The following is an 18,205-nucleotide window of genomic DNA, read 5'->3' as shown; positions in this document are numbered from 1 at the left end:
CATTTTGATTAGCGCCCATGAATGTGATAATTTCTTTAATACGTTGTGTTTTGTGGTCAGTTTCAAAATCTATTTCTCATCACAGCAAATAGAAATCTAAATACTTTCTCCTCCTCTGGTTCCAGTTGTCTAATGGGAACAAGATATCAGCTCCAATATGTTTCTCCAGAGGACTTTTGTTATTTAGTAAAATCCTTTGTTTTTGTTTTTTTGCATCACTCTTTAATTCTGTAGCCTCAGGCTTTTCTTGTTTTTACTGGTCCACACTGCTGGACAGGGTGTGTTCACAGATATTTCAGTTTTGACTGAAGCAGACAAACAGAACGCAAAAAACTGACGGTCCTGATATCATGAGAGAAATATGATAAACTCACTATTCCTCGCCGAATAACAGAATCTATGTTGTTAAATGAAGTGATAGATTAAAGTGAAGATAAATGTGGATAAAGACACTAAATAAGGAACTGATAACAGGATATGCATTGGGAATATTCCACCTATGTTCCCCTTTTATCTTGAGAACCTTTGAACGCACTCACTACCTTATTTAACTGAGACTCTGTTTGATATCATGGAAAAAAATAATAAACTCTGCAGCTGAGGAGAAATCTTATAAGAATAATTTGAAATACTGCTGTTATTTATGCAGTATAAAATACTAGTGCATAGTGTGTAAGATATTATACTGTTTATGTCACAAATCACACACAAGTATGTTATGCTAACTGTAAAATGAACCCTATCAGAGTGTTTCTAAGTTAATGTAGGGATATGATAAGAATATGATACAGGGCTGAAAGTGAAATATACTGGGTTTGCTGCATTAGCTGTTTGTTTTTTGTTTTCAGTACTTGCTCATAGTGTTTCACAGCTGCATACTGCCTTCATTTTACATGCAGTCCTGCTGAATAATGTCACGCATCTACTGCTGCCGCCCTGAAACGTATTGGACACAATCAATAACAAATTTCATGTTTAGGCGTTTTATCTGCACGCTGAAATAGATTTGGTTAAATGAGCTACTAAATGTCAGCCGCCGGAGGCAAATATTTGTCTGAAGTGGTGAACTGAGGTTTTGCAGATAAAGATATATTAAACTGGGGGGCATCCGATACAAATCTTTTTTTTAAATTGGCCCCACCTTTTTAGTCTTGTCTGCTTTGCACTAACTGCTGCTGGTCTACTGTGAAACTAGAAACACTGAGCAACTTTTCACAATAAAGGCAAAAAGTTTTTATTTTTATTTTGCATTATGTGTGCACATAGAGTTGTTGTTTCTTGACTTTAAACTTTTTCCTTCTTTTCTTTTCCCCTGAAAAACACACGTGTAGGTGCTGCAGGAGTTTCACCAGCAGCTGTTTGCACAGAAGAATCCCATGTTTCAACAAGCCCCGGACTTCTCATACCAGCCCATCGACTCGGATACGGTAAATCCTGATGTTTTATTGTTGCATTTATTTATTGCTCAATGAATAAAATGTCAGATGTGAACTGTACAACACAAGAGAGAGGTTTTCTCTGTCTTTCTCCCTTTGTCCTTTGGTCCCCAGACTTGTTTAACATGGATGTAGATTCACAAGCGATCAATATCTTTTTGGTGATTATCACAGCTCAAAGTTGCTGATGCAGCAGATGGTGTGTTACATACAGTTGTCCATGGTGTCTTGTGTTTTCTATGAGACACTAATGGCAACAAAGACAACACACTATCTCGACATCCACAGAAATCAAAACCTCTTCCACTTCTGACTGTCACATCTGGACCATCATTTGTTTTAAATTGTGGAAAAATTCATACTGTTGCTTCATCTGTCATGGAGGACAACAGCTGTTTTCCACTGTGAACCGGTACCAAAAAATCCATAGAAAACTTTTTCATACCATTCCTGCAGTACAATCCACTTGTGCTCAGCTTTACGTGTCACGAGCTGTTGGCAGTCAGCTACTGTAGTTATCTAACACTTGGTTATTTATTTTAAAAGTCTTGCTTTTAGGTTGCCAAAAATAACCTACTGATACCACATCTCTGTAAACAGTGACGTGGCAAAGACATGACAGAGTAGAAAATCAATACAATGTCAATGTTTGGGAGCTTGTTTTGTCTTGGTTTAACACCAGTTTGAGATCAATAAGAGCTTGTTGTAAGACCAGGGAATCAATTGGACGCAAGAGGAAGCTGCTGAATATAAAATTGTATTAACTGCATGAACATGATATTATGAATGATATTATAAATGTGCAGGGGAGAACAGTAGTGGTCCTATGACAGATCCCTGCTGTACAGCTTTACGGATCCTTAAGATGTTAGAATTTACACCATCAACAAATACAGCTCGGGATCTTTCAGGGAGGCAGTTCCTCAACCAAGAAACAGCAAGCTGAATATTTCTGTCGAGAGCGGTTCAACAATGTGATTTGTTTCCCTCAATATGTTCAAGTTTAGAAAGGCTTGAAAAATGTTGGAACTACCCAGTGTGACCCATGAAAACAGGAATTGTGAAAGAAAAGTTTGAAAAGAAATTTTTTCAAAGTTTCCTCCTGACATTTTTCTCCTCATGACTGCTCAAGTTTATCTTGCGACCTCTTTTGAAGGGCCCTGACCCTCAGTTTGGGAACCACCGATGTAAAACACTGCAATTAAAACAAACCGGAGGAGCTGGGTCAGTGGAACAATCTGTCCGACGTTTAACAAAGCTCAAGAGTTGACAGTTTAATTTGTTTAGACTAAATCAGTTCAAGTGGAACAAATAGTTCATGGGCATCCTGATGACTGAGCGGGATGTGGATTCACTGGATGCATTACCATGAAGTTTGATTCAGACATTCATGTTCCCCTCAGGATGAACTTTAGGTCAAAATTTTAATTTGGTCTCTTACTAGTTTTGCAGATATTTGGTCATGAAAATAATGATATTCCCAATCTGTGTTCAGTGTTTAATGCAAACACACTATAATGTTTAATACAAAAAGGCGGAGGGATAATATAAATGGATATTTAGTCAGAAACTCCACTTATATTTATTTTTATATCACATGTATTGTTACTCACATAGATGTGGAGAACTTATACAACACTAGGGCTGCACAATTAATCGAAATATATACTATATACTTCAGATGTAAGGAAACATGTTTGTTTGGTACAAGAAACAACAAAAATCACATCATTATCATTTTATTTTTTTTTTTTATGTGTGAAAATTAAATGAAAAAGCAACCATTCCAATTTAAATCGCAATATCTGCCAAAATAATCATTATGATTCTTTTTTGCGTATCGTGCAGCACTAATATAACACTGTTCTCCCACTTGAAATGAGCCTAAAGCATTTATTACCATATGAACATGGTAAACATTATACCTGCTTGACATCAGCGTGTTGGTGTCGTACAGCCTCACAAAGCTGCGAGCTGCCGTTAAAAAAAAAAAAATCATTATTGCACATCTCCTCAGTGCTGCGCTATTTTGGGCTTTTTGTTTATAGTTTGTTCTGGTTGCTTAAGACATAAGAATGTGAAAAATTAGACGAACCTGCCCAACAGATAATCCCTGCTTTTAATTTGTAGTTGAGTGTAGTACTTTCCCTTTTTTTTTTTTTTTTTTTTTTTTTTCAACGACTTTGTTTAATGTCAAATACGGATGGATGTAGTGATAATTAATGAAGGTTTTTCCATTTGAATTGTTCTTGGAACGTTCTACATGCAGTGCACACCTGTGTCATCTCTTGTCTGAGTCATAAGAGTCTTACGTCTCTGTCCACACATCCTCATTTTTAAGTCTTTTCCACTAACCTCATGCACAACCGGACGTGAACTTTGACCGGTTTGCAAACACACGGTATTGGCCTTTTTAATTTGAATTGTTATCTAGAAGAGTTGACGCTTCCAACGCCTCCTTCATTTCCATGAGGGAGGCCAGTCAACATCAGTGCCACGTCATCCAGCAAGGTGCTACAATGGCCAATTAAACGCACGCAAATTCACATGAACATGAATGACACAACTCCGCTGTTCACCTCCTTGCTGCAACACAACTGATGAAATAACGTGAACGGTAACAACTTTCCAGGGTTGTAAAATCTTTCCAAGCAGTGCTATAAAGTATAAACTGCTGTGGAGCGTTTTGGCATCTGATAAGTTTCACGGAAATTCATGGATCTGTTACTTAAACTGGACTTACTGGCCTCCACTAATGTATCCCCCCCCTGTGTGTTTATTTTTCAATGCAGTGTTGTTTTCAGCCTGAATCTCCTGCCTTGGGCGTATCAAAATCTGCTCTCCCTGCTGCCATGTTTAAATACTTGGGGCTATAAAAGTCAGGTTTTGTGTGTTAAATTTGCATCGTACAACAGCTTGTGCACCGTGTCAAATCCCACCTGAGTCACAGGCGCTAATTCGAGTGCAATCTGTTCCGCACTGCACTTTTGCACACCTGTTCATGAAGCCTTTATTGTCTCCACGTGGACTCAAATCTATTTCTGACAGTTCTCCACCCATACGGGTCATTTATTGCATATTTTGCTTTCTATAAAACAAACATTAAATATCAGCATAAATGTCAACTTCAGTCCAAAGATATTTTATTATCGGCCTTTTAAGACGCCCCTGGTGACTATATTTGCCAGTGATTTACTGATGGCTGCTGCACATGGATGTAATGTAATGTCCATGTCACACATACGTCTTTCCAAGCCGCAGGTCCCTTTCTCCTCTGCACTGGCCCTCTGCTCCTCGGGACAACACTGGACAATTTGTTCAAACTGCAAACGCCGGCGTTGTTTTCATTGGAAGTCAAACAAGCAGCAGCCTGTTCCTAAAGAAAACATTAGTGGTGGAGAGCCCAGTCCCCCCCCACCACCACCACCACCACCACCACCCTCCTCCTCCTCCTCCTCCCCTCCCTCCCTCCCCATACCACTTGCACCAGACAGAGGGATCCGGTAAGGAATAGAGCTGAACTGGGAGGGAGGGGCAGGAGGTAGGCCGGGCCCTGTGAACGGCCCATCTGTGAAAAGGAGGCATTGTGAGTGGGCCTCATCAGAGTGCGCTGACCCTCCCCACCCCAGCCCTTTTCCCTCCATACACAAATGCGCACACACTACTGTTGTCATGTGGAAACCTCTTAACTCAAAGTTTAGGGATGTGTTTTAATCTTTAAAGCAGCTATATCCCATGTTTTTATAATAACGGTGACGATGACCGGTTTGTAAATTCAGTGTTTAGGTTCACTGTCACCCACTGTAGCCCTCCTGCTCATCACCGAACAGCAGACTGACACGTCTAGAGAGAAGCCGGTGAAGCATTTAGCAGCTGAAGAGACAAATATTTCCCTCAGGAGAGCGGTAGAGACCAAAAACTAGAGCTAAAACGGAGCGAGTATTGGACTTGCGTTTGCAAGGTGCCCAGAAACCGGACTCCAGATGAAAGCTCATGTTGCTCCTTAACTAGAAATATAAGGAACTGACTCATCGTAAAGTATTTCACCTTTCAAACAGCTGTTCAGGATGTGCCGTGCATGTCTTGTTTTGCCCTAAACAGCCAGTAGAAAGTCACGCATCCATCCTGCCGTCATCATTTTCAGTTGGCTCAGAAGCTGCAGCTGCTAGCAGCTGGTAGCTTAGCAGTTATTTTGCTTTAAAACAGTCTCTCTTCCGGGTGTAGCTAATGTTTCTGGATCCAGCGTGAGACTGTGATGATCCCGTTGTTAATCTTGCCTACAAAGCTGTGACTGGCTCGGACCAGATCGGAGACTCAGGCTAAACTTTGATGGAAATGAAAGTAACACCTTAAAGGCTTTTGGTTGTTTTAGTAATAGTCATTGTTTTGTTTTGTTTCAGTTTTACACATCACAGTTTTACTGTTTTGGGTCGACGCACCACTCTCATCAACCTCATTCCAGCAGCAGATAGCTGCCTTTTTTTCTTTCTTTTTTTTTCCACTGATGAATCAACTTTATCTTAGAAACATAGCACCGAACGTCTGGCAGGAAACATCCGAGCCCAGCTGGTGAACAGTATAAAAGTATTTAGCAGATATTTCCCTCAGGATCTTGGCGCAGACCAAAGCAGAGTTTAAAAAAAAAAAAAAAGAGAGAGTGAAATTGGTCTTGTGGTGTTTTCTTGGTTGGAAACACGACTCCAAATGAATGATAGTGTTAATCCGTATCTGCTGAATGTATAAATAGCATATTGGCAAACACGTTCACTTTTTACTTAACCCACCAACATGCCTCCACGGACTGAGTGACGCTGTTTCTCGGTGCTCCCTCCCCCTCTTACATAATTGAGAGCCGCCTGATGTTTCTTTACATTACGGGTCTTCAGGGTTCGTACATGTAAAAGATGTGGTGCTGATGCTGAGACAAATGCTCTATTCAAGCTCCGGCCCTGTGAATATCTCTCTCAGAATACGCTTTTTAAACTTGGCCCGTGTAATATGTAAAGAGGAAGTTGCCACATCGACGTAACAGAAATGGTAAATATAACTTACACTGGCGGCATTTAGGAAACCACAAGGGCGTCTTAAAGGTGTTCTGGTGAGAAGCAATGATTAAAAATGCATTAAGTAATATTTCTGTCTGTTCACTGTAACAAATCAAGAGTCAAAACAAGAGTCTCAACCGTCATATATCAGCAGCTTGATAGACAGTATCTCTGTTATCTTGGTACATAAGTATTGTTATGGTCTTGTTCTGTTCTTCTCCTTTATCTTCCCTTCGTTCACCGGCCCCGTTTCTCTCTCTCTCTCTCTCTCTCTCTCTCTCTGCGTTTGTAGGTGATGCAGCTGCAGAAGGAGAGTGGGACGGCGGAGGAGCACAGCCTGGATAAGGAGGCGAGGAAATGGGCGAGTCGCGTGGCGCGAGAATACAAGAGCGTCATCCACACACAGAGGGTGAGAACCAGATGAAAACGATGAAGAGATAATGTTGTGGGCAAGCTTCACTGCCAGAGATAAAGCCTCCACATCCTGTACACATGATAGTCACTCAGTGACACAGTGAAGCTATTACTTTGTTTAACAGGAACACTGCGCATTAATATACGTGTGTCAAGAGACGGTCAAAAGGTCTGTAGTCCCTGCAGAGATATTACAAAGACCCCCTAAGAAGAATTAATGCTGCAAAAGTTAATTTTTTATATCATTTATAAGAACACACAGAAATAAATACAAAGAGAATATTAATATGAGTAAAAAAAAACATTATACCACCATCATACGACAAATTAAAACATGCGACAAAAGGGAAGAGTGGATTCAACTAAATATCGGCAGATTCTGGAGGCAAATGTCATGAAGTTCACCAAGAAAGTAAAAGTGAGAAGAGCCTGGCTACTACAACAGGACAATGATCCAAAGCAGACCTCAAAATCCACACTGAGCTACCTCAAGAAACACAAGCTGTCAGTCCTCTGACCTGAACATCACTGAAGATCTGCGGCGAGATTTTAAACATGCTGTGTGTGCAAGAAAACCTGTGATCTCTGCAAGGGGGGGGGGGTATTATTGACGCGGTAGGGCCCAAACTTTTGCACATGCAACAATTATTGTTTCCACAGGTCACGGCGGGACATAAGGCAATCCGGGTGCCTCTTGTTTTAAGTTTCAAGTGGTCGACACGAAACTTGGTCTCCTCAGTTTCTCCCCTCGAGGATTTAGCTCTGAAATCGTTTTACCTGCCTGTGACTTTTCAAATAACGTTTACAAATCAGGCAGAACAATCAGCACAAAGCCGTAAAGAACAAGTAACCTGCCAAGTTTTTTTTTTTTTACAAGGATGTTATCAGGCAATAAATCAGTCCATAATCCATTAAAGATAACACCATCATTTCCTTGTGCAGCGAGGAAACGACGCACCAGGAACAGAACAAAGGGATCTTGAGGTAACAGGATCTCTGATAGTGGAAACAATATTTTTTATATATAAATATATGTGTAGAAACCAAAAAATAACATTTACTCTTTTCTTTAACATTTATTTACTCGTCTAGTAAAGATTAGTAATCTCCTTCCTGGCCAAGATGAGACAACAACATTATTAAATAGATGACACACAATGAGCCACAAAGTCAGAATTAAACAGAAACGCTGTTATAAATATAATTTATAATGCAATCATGTAAAATATTTCATCCTAAAAATGACGGCATTTGAAAACATCTGCCTCTGCGTCACCAGTCGATCTGAGTGTATAACACACAGTTAATCAGATGTGTCATAATATTTTACTGTAAAGTTGTCGTAGAGTTCAACTGAGTGGTTAAAGACCAACAGGAAGCTTTTGTCAGTGAACTGGAATTTGGCCTTAAAACAACAAAGCAGATCAGTTTGATAATATTAAACCCGGAGATCATAAAACAATCCACCGCGTGTGAAGGAAGAGGCGATGAAGCAATACATCCACTACATCACATTACCTTCATGTTTCCAGCACACCAGGATCCGACGTTTCTGTTTCCAGAAATGAGGAAATGACTCACTCTCAGATAATGTCTCTATTTTATTTCTATTTTTATTTTATTTCTGATGATGCTCAGACAATTTTGTTAATGTGAGATTTATTTTTTATTTTCTTTAAGGCGCTGGAGGAATATGGGACGCAGGAGTCGTCAGAGCAGAACAACAGTGAGCTGGAGACGAAGATGGAGGTGGCCAGGCAGAGTCTCCGGAGGGCAGAGGTAACGTGTGTGTGTGTGTGTGTGTGTGTGTGTGTGTGTGTGTGTGTGTGTGTGTGTGAGATGGAGTAAGAAGTGGGTTTCTCTGTTTTCTCAATCACCGTCTTATTACTGAAGGTGGCTCCAGCGCGCCACCTGCTGGTGTAAAAGCTGAAATGACACATTAGAGTGTAATAATCCAAGTATTCATTGCTGCAACGATTACTCGATTAATTGATTAGTCAGTAAACAGAAGATAAATCTGCAGCTCTTTAGATGATCAGTTAATCAGTTGAGTTCTTGGTTTTGTGCACTTACATATGAGAATTCACACTTTTCCTAAATTGAATGTCTTTGTGTTTTGGACTGATGGTCACACAAAACAAGACGTATGAGGGAATTGCGTTTTTCTATGTTGCCTGGTGCTTTCTAGACCAAAGGATCAATCTGTTAACTGAGAAAAGATTCTTAAGATGAATCAATAATGAAGATAATCATTCGTTAAAACCCTGAGACGGTGAATGAGCGTCAGGGTTTTTATCATCCTGGGTTTCAGTGGAGAGATTTATTCTGCTCCAGAGGGGGAAAACCTTTCTGTATTTACATTTTTCTGTGATAGTTGATGAGTGATTTGAGCATGAATTTTAAAAGCGGAACTACAAATTAAATCCATCTGCTGACTGTGTATTGCTCAGGAGGCAATCTAATAATGACCAGATGAACCAGATACAGTATGCAACAAAACCCCTGTGCAATATCACTAAAATGCTAAAGGATTCAAATGTGTACCATCTTATAATAACTGTTTTATTTTTAAGTTGAAGTGGAGGGTATTTGATCTTTACATAAATATATAAAGAGTTTTTACTGCACAACCTAAATGCTACAAAAGTGATTAAACCTGTGACTTTGTGTTATAAAATAACCTGTGAACACTGCAGCTTTCTCACTTTGAGCCCAGGTTGTGTCTAATGCAACACATCTCCACAAGGAGAGGAACTGCCTGAACAAACCCGATTGTGAGAGCATCAGTAGGACACTGAACATGAGCCGGAGCACGCTTGCAGCAGTGGTTAGGAGGTTATAGGAACGCAGTGGTCGTCCACGAAAAAAAAAAAAAATGACGCCACATACAATTTTCTATTTACGAAAACTTCCACTGAAAAACTGATAGGTTAGTGTTTCTAACTTGGCGCGGGGATTATCTGTGGAAATTTGCGTTTCTGTGACTGAGCAGACAGTGCATGAAGTCGACCTCTACAGACGGCGTCCAAGAAGAAAACCATTGTTCACAAAACTGTGAGATTAAAGTTTTTGGCAGCACATTCTTTGGTCGGATGAAACCAAAATAAACTTGTTTGGATCAGATGGGATCCAGCACGTTCGCTGTGGACCCGGCCCGGACTACCGCAGGGACGGCACAGTGAGGATGCAAAAGTGTAAAAGGATGTTAGAGAGACGACATTTATAGACGGCACTCTGAATATAAGTTTGCATAACCGCAATACTGATGGAAGAGATGAGTCCCGGACTCAAGCGGCTTGGCAGAAGAGGAATTTCCCAACGTGGCAATGATCCCAAAACACACTGCAAAAATCACACAGTGAGTTTGTAAAGAACTGAAAACCATGACCGCGCTGAGTGTTTCCCCCGGATTTGAATCCAATAGCAGTGGTGTTTTATAAAGGAGAAGGTAGAGCAACAAACCCTCCGGCAAAGAGCAGCTGAAAAGAATCAAACATCTCTCTACAGATTCGTGTAAGACGGAAATCGTCCGTGTCCAGGAGGATCGAATCTGTCCAATCAAAATAACATAGAAAATATTGTTAAAAAGAAAACAAGTAGAATCTCACAAGTGAAGGGGTGCACTGACTTTTATTGCAGTTGGTTCAAACATTTCTGTTTTTTATCAAATATTTATACATCACTCTTATAAAAGTGATTTGTTGACAGAAGATCCATTTAACGGGGAATTTTATGATAAAATCACTTAAATACTGTCGGAAAATACTGTGGTTGCCAGTGTCGGGTTGGAGGCGGAGCAATACCCTCCTCTTAAGGCGATCTATGTTTCGGTTGTTTAATCCACAGCCGAGTTTTACCGGCAGTTTTCCCACAACCAGAAACAAACCGAGACAAAAAAGGTGGCGTATCTTCTGCGTTTGTCAATAACGTATAGCAGCGTTATCATGTTTGTTCTGTGTTTTATTTTGTGACGGCAGACGGTGAAGGTGAAAGCAGAGGCCCGCCTGGACTTGCTGCGGCAGGCGGGAGTTGCTGTCGAAACGTGGCTGAAGAGCGCGATGAACCAGGTGATGGAGGAGCTGGAGAACGAGCGCTGGAACAACCTCAGCACCCACGACCCTTCGCTCTCTGTAAGACGCACCAAGCACGAATGTCCAAACCTTATCTACATGTTAGGAGCAGAGTACAGATTATCTAGCTGTTATCATTCCTGCAGGGGACAGCGGATCTGGATCGAGAGGACGAGGAGGAGATGGAGGACAGTGGCGAAGTGTTGGACGACAGCAGCTCCAGTCCCTCCAGCACCTTGAAAAACTATCCCCTCACCTGCAAAGTGCTCTACTCCTACAAGGTGCCAGCGGGATACAAACTGTGCACAAACTTTAACCTGCTGTTATTACAACACATAACTTCTTCATCTGCAGCTAATTTAAATATTTAAGTCATTTTCAAGCCAGAAATGCCACAGATCTTTTTTTTTTCTGCTTTTCTTGATCTTAAATAAATGTAAATAGAATGTTTTTTTGTTTTGTTTTGTTGGACAGACGAAACGAGATATTTAATGACATATCAATGCACTCTTAAGATATTGTGAAATGCATTTTTACATAGTTTTGTGATGTTTTGTAGAAAGAAATTATTAATTGATTAATCACTAAAAACGTTAAGCAGAATAATCGATAGTGAAAATGATCCTTAGTGTAATTGGCAATGTTGCAAATCATCTTAAAACCCCTGCAAACCTTTTTTAAGTGACTGTAGTCGATGTCTTCCCCTCGACTTTACAGGGTTGATAACTTGTTTCCGTCGCCACCAAGTGGCCAAAAAAAAAAAACCAAAATCACTTCCTGCAGGTTTAAACTTGACACCACCGACAAATGCTTCCATTTATATATATATACACTGATAAAGAGACGTCTTTGTCGTGTTCTAGTAATGAGACTGTTATTGAAGTGATGACGTGAGAGAGTGTCGAATTCACTTTGTTAATATTAGGGTGTTTGAAAGGACACCGACCTACAGGTGATCGAGTGACTTTTTCACTCTCGTTTAGCTGCTACTTCCTGCTTCACCTTATTTTCATGCAAACAAACTGACTGTTTGTTTGTTTGTTTGTTTGTTTGTTTGTCTTTAGGCGTCTCAGCCAGATGAACTGACCATCGAGGAGCAGGAAATCTTGGAGGTCATTGATGATGGAGACATGGAGGACTGGGTCAAGGTACACTACATCTCCACAGACACATATTTCAGTGTTTCAGCTCGTTGTTTGTTTCCAATCCTTCGTCATCATCGGTAGTATTTATTTTCTGCGTTTCCAGGCCAGAAACCGCAGCGGGCAGGTGGGCTACGTCCCAGAGAAATACTTGCAGCTGCCTTCCTCCAACAGCCTGCTGAGTATGCTGCAGTCTCTGGCTGCGCTCGACGCCCGATCCCACTCCTCCAGTAACTCCACTGAACCTGAAACTGAACTACCAACCGGGTCTGTCAACGGAGACTCCAGCGGTGAGGGACGCTTGTACTAAATATTTTTGTTGATCCGTGATGTGAAAAGAAGTTAATGCAGACATTAGGAATGGAAGAATTGATTCAAATGCATATGAAACTGAAAAGAGAAACTCAAAATCCACCACGAGCCGCTTCAAGAAACACGAGCCGGAGCTTTTGGAAAAGTCCTCACAGTTCCTCTGACCTGAGCATCACTGGAAATCTGTGGGTGGTTGTTAAACATGCTGAGTGCGAGACAAACTAAAAATATCTAAAAGTTGAGGCAGGAAAAGAGAGGTTGAAACTTTCATCAAGAACAGAGAGACTCTTTGCTGCTGCAAGAAGTGTTATCTGCTGTGGTATCTGCAGGGGGAGAGAAGGGGGGGGGCACGTACTGACTCAGTAGGATGTCCAAACTTTTCACATGCTGCAGTTACTGTTTCAGTTTTTAAAGTTCATGAAATAAAAAGTAAGAGTTTAAAGAAAAATGTTTTTTCACTTCAAAAATCAACAAAATATGTCATTTCCTCAGAGGTGTCCAAACATTTGCACCATGTTGCGCTACGTTGTAGTTTCTGAACTTTTCCCGTCGTTCTCGCAGTGTCGTTCGCGAAGGCCTTGTACGACTACGCGGGGCAAACGGACGACGAGTTGTCGTTTCCGGAGGGCGCCATCATCCGCATCCTGAGCAGAGAGACCCACGAGGACGACGGTTTCTGGGAGGGAGAGTTCAACGGCGTCGTCGGCGTCTTCCCCGCCGTTCTGGTGGAGGATCTCGCCGGCGCCAGCGAGAACGGAGACGGACAAAGAGACGGCAGTGCGCAGGTATGTTTGATGCTCCATTATTATACATATTATACGTACAATTCTTTAATTCATCTGCACTCCTTCTTAACTTATAGGTGGGAGAATAACAGGAAATACACGCCTCTCAAATATAGTTCCACCAGTGGTTTTAAAATCAGTTATTTAACCAGTTAATTTACGATCTCTCACCCCAAAGTTTCGTATTTTTACCTGTAAATTTCTGTATTTCTGTGTTCAAGGCCTCTCCTTCCACTTTGGCCCAGTGCGACCGATCCCCTCGCAGTCCCTTCCAGCCGGGGCCCCTCCACAGCAGCCCCCTTCAGACGCCCACCATGTCCTCCCCTCTGGCGAGTCCCTGCAGCGCTACAGCCTCTCCCATCGGCCGACCACCCGCCTATCACAACGGCCATCACAGGCCGCCACCAGCCCCCCACAAAAGCCCCTTTCAGAGTAAGATCCATGGAAGTATTTGGAAGGGAGTGTGATATCTGGAAGGAGAGTTTAACGGCGATGAGGTAACTCAGCTGAACGGTTATCTGTGTCATCCTCAGGTCCAGCGCAAGGCTCCCCACAACCCCCCAAATACCCAGAGAGTGGATCAGGAACCATTCGACCTGTGAGTAAACTCCATGTCCATGTTTTGTCAACTTTATCTTTTTTATTTTTAGTCAATTTTTAGTCAGTTTTTAGTCGATCAAAACTCTGGATATTTTAGAAAACCAGAAATATTTCAGTGTAGTTTTAGTCAACACAAACACTTGTAGACATATAAACCTTTCTTTAGTCATTATAAGAGTAGTTGATGAAAATGTTGTGAACATCTGGTTTTAGTTCAGACCAAGACTGAGCTGCTTTTTAATTTAAATTTAAGATTTCATCCAACTGATTTTAGGATAAAAGTAAATTGAAATGAAAATAAACCACAAAATGACGAGTTGTATGATTAATAATGCAGCTACGCAGAGAGGGAGTCTGCTCTGATGTTAATCATTTAAGCAAATAAAAGCAATTAATTTATCAAATACTTGTTGAGTTATTTCAGTCTGGATCAAAGAGGTGGAGACGGATTCAGTTTGTTTTGTTTTTTTTCCTCCACTTCACATTAAATCAAATACAAAGTGTTGACACAAACATTTTTAGCTGTATTTAACTGAGCCATCGTGTGTCCAGGTTCGTGCTGCTCCTCCGCCCCCGAAGCAGCATCCTCGTGGGCAGGTGAAGCGGAGGGAGGAGGTGGAGATCACGCTGGTGTGAAGGCGGCGCCCTGGTGGTGGCGGCGGCGGCGGTGGCGGTGGCAGCGATGGCTCTGTTCAAAGCAGCTGGGACTTGGCGGCTCTGCGCCTCTAAACGCACTCCCAAAGGAAACCTGAGGAAACGTAAACTTCCCCTGAAGACGCCCGGAGGCCGGGAGAGGCCCTCCGCTCTGTCCTCGTTGGGTCAGTGTGCTGCGGAGGAATATTGTGCCTTTCTTGTTTAACTTCCTCTCCTGTTCCCAATTTCTCTTTAGTCCCTCACACAGAGTTTGTCTCGTATTCGAATAAGACCGATCAATAGGACCAATATTATATAATGTTTATTAAAAAGTACACACCTTCTTGTCCTTATTGTCCAGCTCTTCTACTAAGACATGAATTATTTCAGTCCTAAACAAGTGTGTTGATAATTACACAGAATATTCACTGTCACCGGCTTCAAGCATCAGTCCTGGTAAAAACACACACACTATTCAAATTGATATAGTGACACTGTGCCAGATAATGTGACGACAAAAGTACAGTAAAACCTGTTAATGTAAGAAATTAACTACAGATCATTATCAGCTACTGGACACAAGCGTTTTAAAGGAATAGTTTGATATTTTGGGAAGTTTTTGTTGCAGAGTATCAGAAGAGAAGATGATGTCTGTGTGATAAGTGTGGACCTGGAGCCGTGAGGAGATTAGTTTAAAATGCCTTTAAAACAGCTCGGTATCTCGTCATACCAGCATTTAAAACATCATCAAATCTACTTTGGTGTAATTTGACACCCATTTTACTGATTTGATTTATTTATGAATCAAAAAACACTTTAAGAGGCGTTAATAGGTCTGTAACTGTGGAGAGAGTCAGGCTAGCCGTTTCCCCCTGTTTCCAGTCTTTATGCTAAGCTAAACTAAGCTAATCGCCTCCTGGCTCCAGCTTCATGTTAAACAGACAGAGACACGAGAGGGGCGTCGACCTTCTCGTCTAACTCTTTGTAAGAAAGCGGAGATGTGTCGAACTATTACTTCAACATCACGTCTTACAGCCACATTCACACAATAATGAGATCATATTCAAAACCAGAATTATGAGTCTTTTTTTTCTGTGGTAAATTCATCGATATTGGAAATATTATTATTAATAATAATAATAATAATAATAATAATGATTTCAAACGTATCCGACCGCTACGTCTCACTATATCAATGACTGTGTGGCTCTTTCTCTCGTATTTCCATGAACTGATGTCCAGCTGTCGACAGCTTTCACAATTGGATTACTTCTATGCAACAGAGTTGATATTTGGCAGGACGTCGCAGCACGTTAAGCTCCCAACGCAAAACCAAATGTCTGGTTGTCTCCACACTCGATCAAAACGCCAGCAGCGGGCGAGGCTGGTCCTCTCCTCGAACACACACACGGACTGTAACTGCACACGGTTACACAAACAAGGGAAAAGTGGCAATTTTTAGTTGAGTGATTGTTGTGTCGGTAGGGGGAATCTCCTAGAAACGTTTGAACAAAATAATAGATCCTTTTACATTTTATGGTTAATTTTTAAACCCTGCTTCTTTATATTAGTTTTCTTTGCACCAAAATGCTGAGAAATTCCTGAACATTTAAGGGAGAAAAGTAGCGCGTACATGCATAGTCTAACTTTTTTTTTTTTTTTTTCTCCTCGTGTTGTAAAATAAAGATCTAGAAATGTTATTATGACTCTAATGTTGCCAGTAAAGTTTTGCTGGTGGTTTGTTGAGGAGCAGGTTGCAGTTGGTGACAGTTGACACTGAGGTAATGTGCAGTTTAAACACGCCTTTATTTTTAAGGAGGAAACCATCCTGAGCTGCTAGCTAGTCCAATTAAAAAAAAAAAATAAAAAAAAATCTTATACTGTCATAGTGAAGCACTTTTTGATGTCTTCTTATTCCTTTTCAGTATTGTGGATGCTACATTGTTTGTTCAATATTTCTTGTTTGACGTTTTGTTTACCAGCTATATTGGTATGAATACTTTTCTTTTATCGGCTCTTGCGTTATTTAGCCTTAAATAGCCATTGTAGTGTCTTTGATTGAGATTGAGATATGACCTTTTGATCGTATTGTTTTTGAAATATTAATAGTTTACAGAGAGCTTGGAGATGGATATCTGTATAAATAATAGCACAGCTTTTGTTTTTTCTTTTTTGTTTTTGTTTTGTTTTGTTTTTTTTGTTTTTGTTTTTTTAGAATTAGGATAAAAACCTATTAAACCGTAGTTCGATTCGATCAGAGGAAAAAGAGATATCTGTCAGCCATGTTGCTGTGTTCTCGTTGATCTCCTTGAGATCTGAATGACATCAAACTTATTTTTGAAGTTTGCATTTACCCTGTTGTATTAACAAAAGGAAAGAAGAAAAAAAAGAAAAAAGAAAGATCTCTTTTCCCAACAGAGAAGTTGTTTTTGTTAACTTGCTACTGGTTTTGGTTCCTCGTTGAGTCTGAATCTGAAACTCAGTGACAAACTGCCCACGTTTTACAATGTAAGCTCTGCAGAGGCTGTCGAGCGACATATTTACACACCAGTGGATGTTTAACTGTATTTATTGTGTACAAATAAATGTGAAATAAAGATAGCTTACATAAAATGAACAAGACTCTGTTTGAATTATGTCACAGTTTTAACTTTCGCTCCTTTTTGTCTTTGATGAATTCTGTTGTGTTACAGCTTTTCTCAGCAGTTTAAAGCAGCTATAATCAATATTTTATTATAACAACCATGTGTCAAATATCAATGTGAAAGAAGAAGACAAAAAATTAGATGTTGCAGGTTGGAGTTCATTTTCTGAACCACTGGTTCAGCTCAAAGCACTGAGAGCTCTTAAACGCTCAGTCTTAAGCAATTCTTGTGTGTAAAGCAAATAACTTCATCAATGAGTTCATCGCAGACGCAAAAATTGTCTGTTTTTGACTCAGACTTTCAAACAGTAACCAAATAGTGGAGTCTGCAGCCATCTAAATAAAGTAACTACGGCTGCAATTTTAGATTATTTTCATTATTGATTAATCTGCCGAATGATGTCTTCTGATCCACACTCTTAAACCCAAAGATATTCAATTTACTGTCATAGAAAATGAAGGAAACCAGAAAATATTCACATTTTACACACCGATTAATCTCTTAGTATTTTCTGTTGGGTAGTTTGACCTATTACAAAGCATCATATTTCATGAGCATGCTTTTGTGTTTTATATGTAAAATCTTAATTTGTGAGGTAACTGTCAGATAAATGTAGCGGAATAAGAAGTACAATACTTTCCTTTGAATTGTACATAAATAAAATAGCGTATTCAAATACAGTAGTGTATATAAATGTGTTAAAACTAGCTCCACTTTAAGCAGCTATGACAGTAACATGCTGTGTACACATTAAAGCATCAGTATTAATTATCAATAATGTTTAGGTTTAGATGGATAAGCTGTTGTAAATACATTTAATACAATTTAATACAAATACTGCTGCTGTTATTGACCCATCTTGTCCCATGTCTATGGGACAGCCGCAGGATGGACCACAGCTGTATACAGTATTAGTCTAGATAATGAGCAAACGCTCTGATATCTGCATTAACTCAGTGTTGTAAATTAGTGAAGTACATTTACTGAAGTACAACACTTGAATACAGTTTTGAAGTATTTGTACTTTACTCAAGTATTTCAATTTCCTACCACAAGTCTTAGGTCTGTGAGGAGTAAAAGTGAGGGAAATTTACTTTTCAACTTTACTTGTAGCAATTGAGTT

At 40.3% G+C, this 18,205-nt stretch overlaps 1 protein-coding gene across 1 annotated transcript in view; it reads left to right on the top strand.

Annotated features, from left to right (window-relative positions):
* LOC111217251 (F-BAR and double SH3 domains protein 2-like) overlaps nt 1-17,035 on the top strand; it is a 35,827-nt gene extending 18,792 nt beyond the window's left edge. Inside the window, exons 10-20 of the mRNA XM_022739033.1 lie at nt 1,332-1,427; nt 6,774-6,890; nt 8,576-8,674; nt 10,873-11,025; nt 11,112-11,246; nt 12,030-12,113; nt 12,214-12,397; nt 12,981-13,204; nt 13,426-13,636; nt 13,738-13,802; nt 14,357-17,035. Of these exons, the coding sequence (XP_022594754.1) occupies nt 1,332-1,427; nt 6,774-6,890; nt 8,576-8,674; nt 10,873-11,025; nt 11,112-11,246; nt 12,030-12,113; nt 12,214-12,397; nt 12,981-13,204; nt 13,426-13,636; nt 13,738-13,802; nt 14,357-14,440 (1,452 nt within the window). The 3' untranslated portion in view covers nt 14,441-17,035. The remainder of the gene's footprint in view (nt 1-1,331; nt 1,428-6,773; nt 6,891-8,575; nt 8,675-10,872; nt 11,026-11,111; nt 11,247-12,029; nt 12,114-12,213; nt 12,398-12,980; nt 13,205-13,425; nt 13,637-13,737; nt 13,803-14,356) is intronic.
* Nucleotides 17,036-18,205: the final 1,170 nt, after the last annotated feature.

The sequence above is a fragment of the Seriola dumerili genome, unplaced genomic scaffold (genome assembly GCF_002260705.1).
Source record: "Seriola dumerili isolate Sdu_G_001 unplaced genomic scaffold, Sdu_1.0 BDQW01000040.1, whole genome shotgun sequence".
Taxonomy (NCBI): Eukaryota; Metazoa; Chordata; class Actinopteri; order Carangiformes; family Carangidae; genus Seriola; species Seriola dumerili.
Note: the sequence above shows the minus strand (reverse complement) of the source record. Positions and strands in the feature narration are given on the sequence as shown.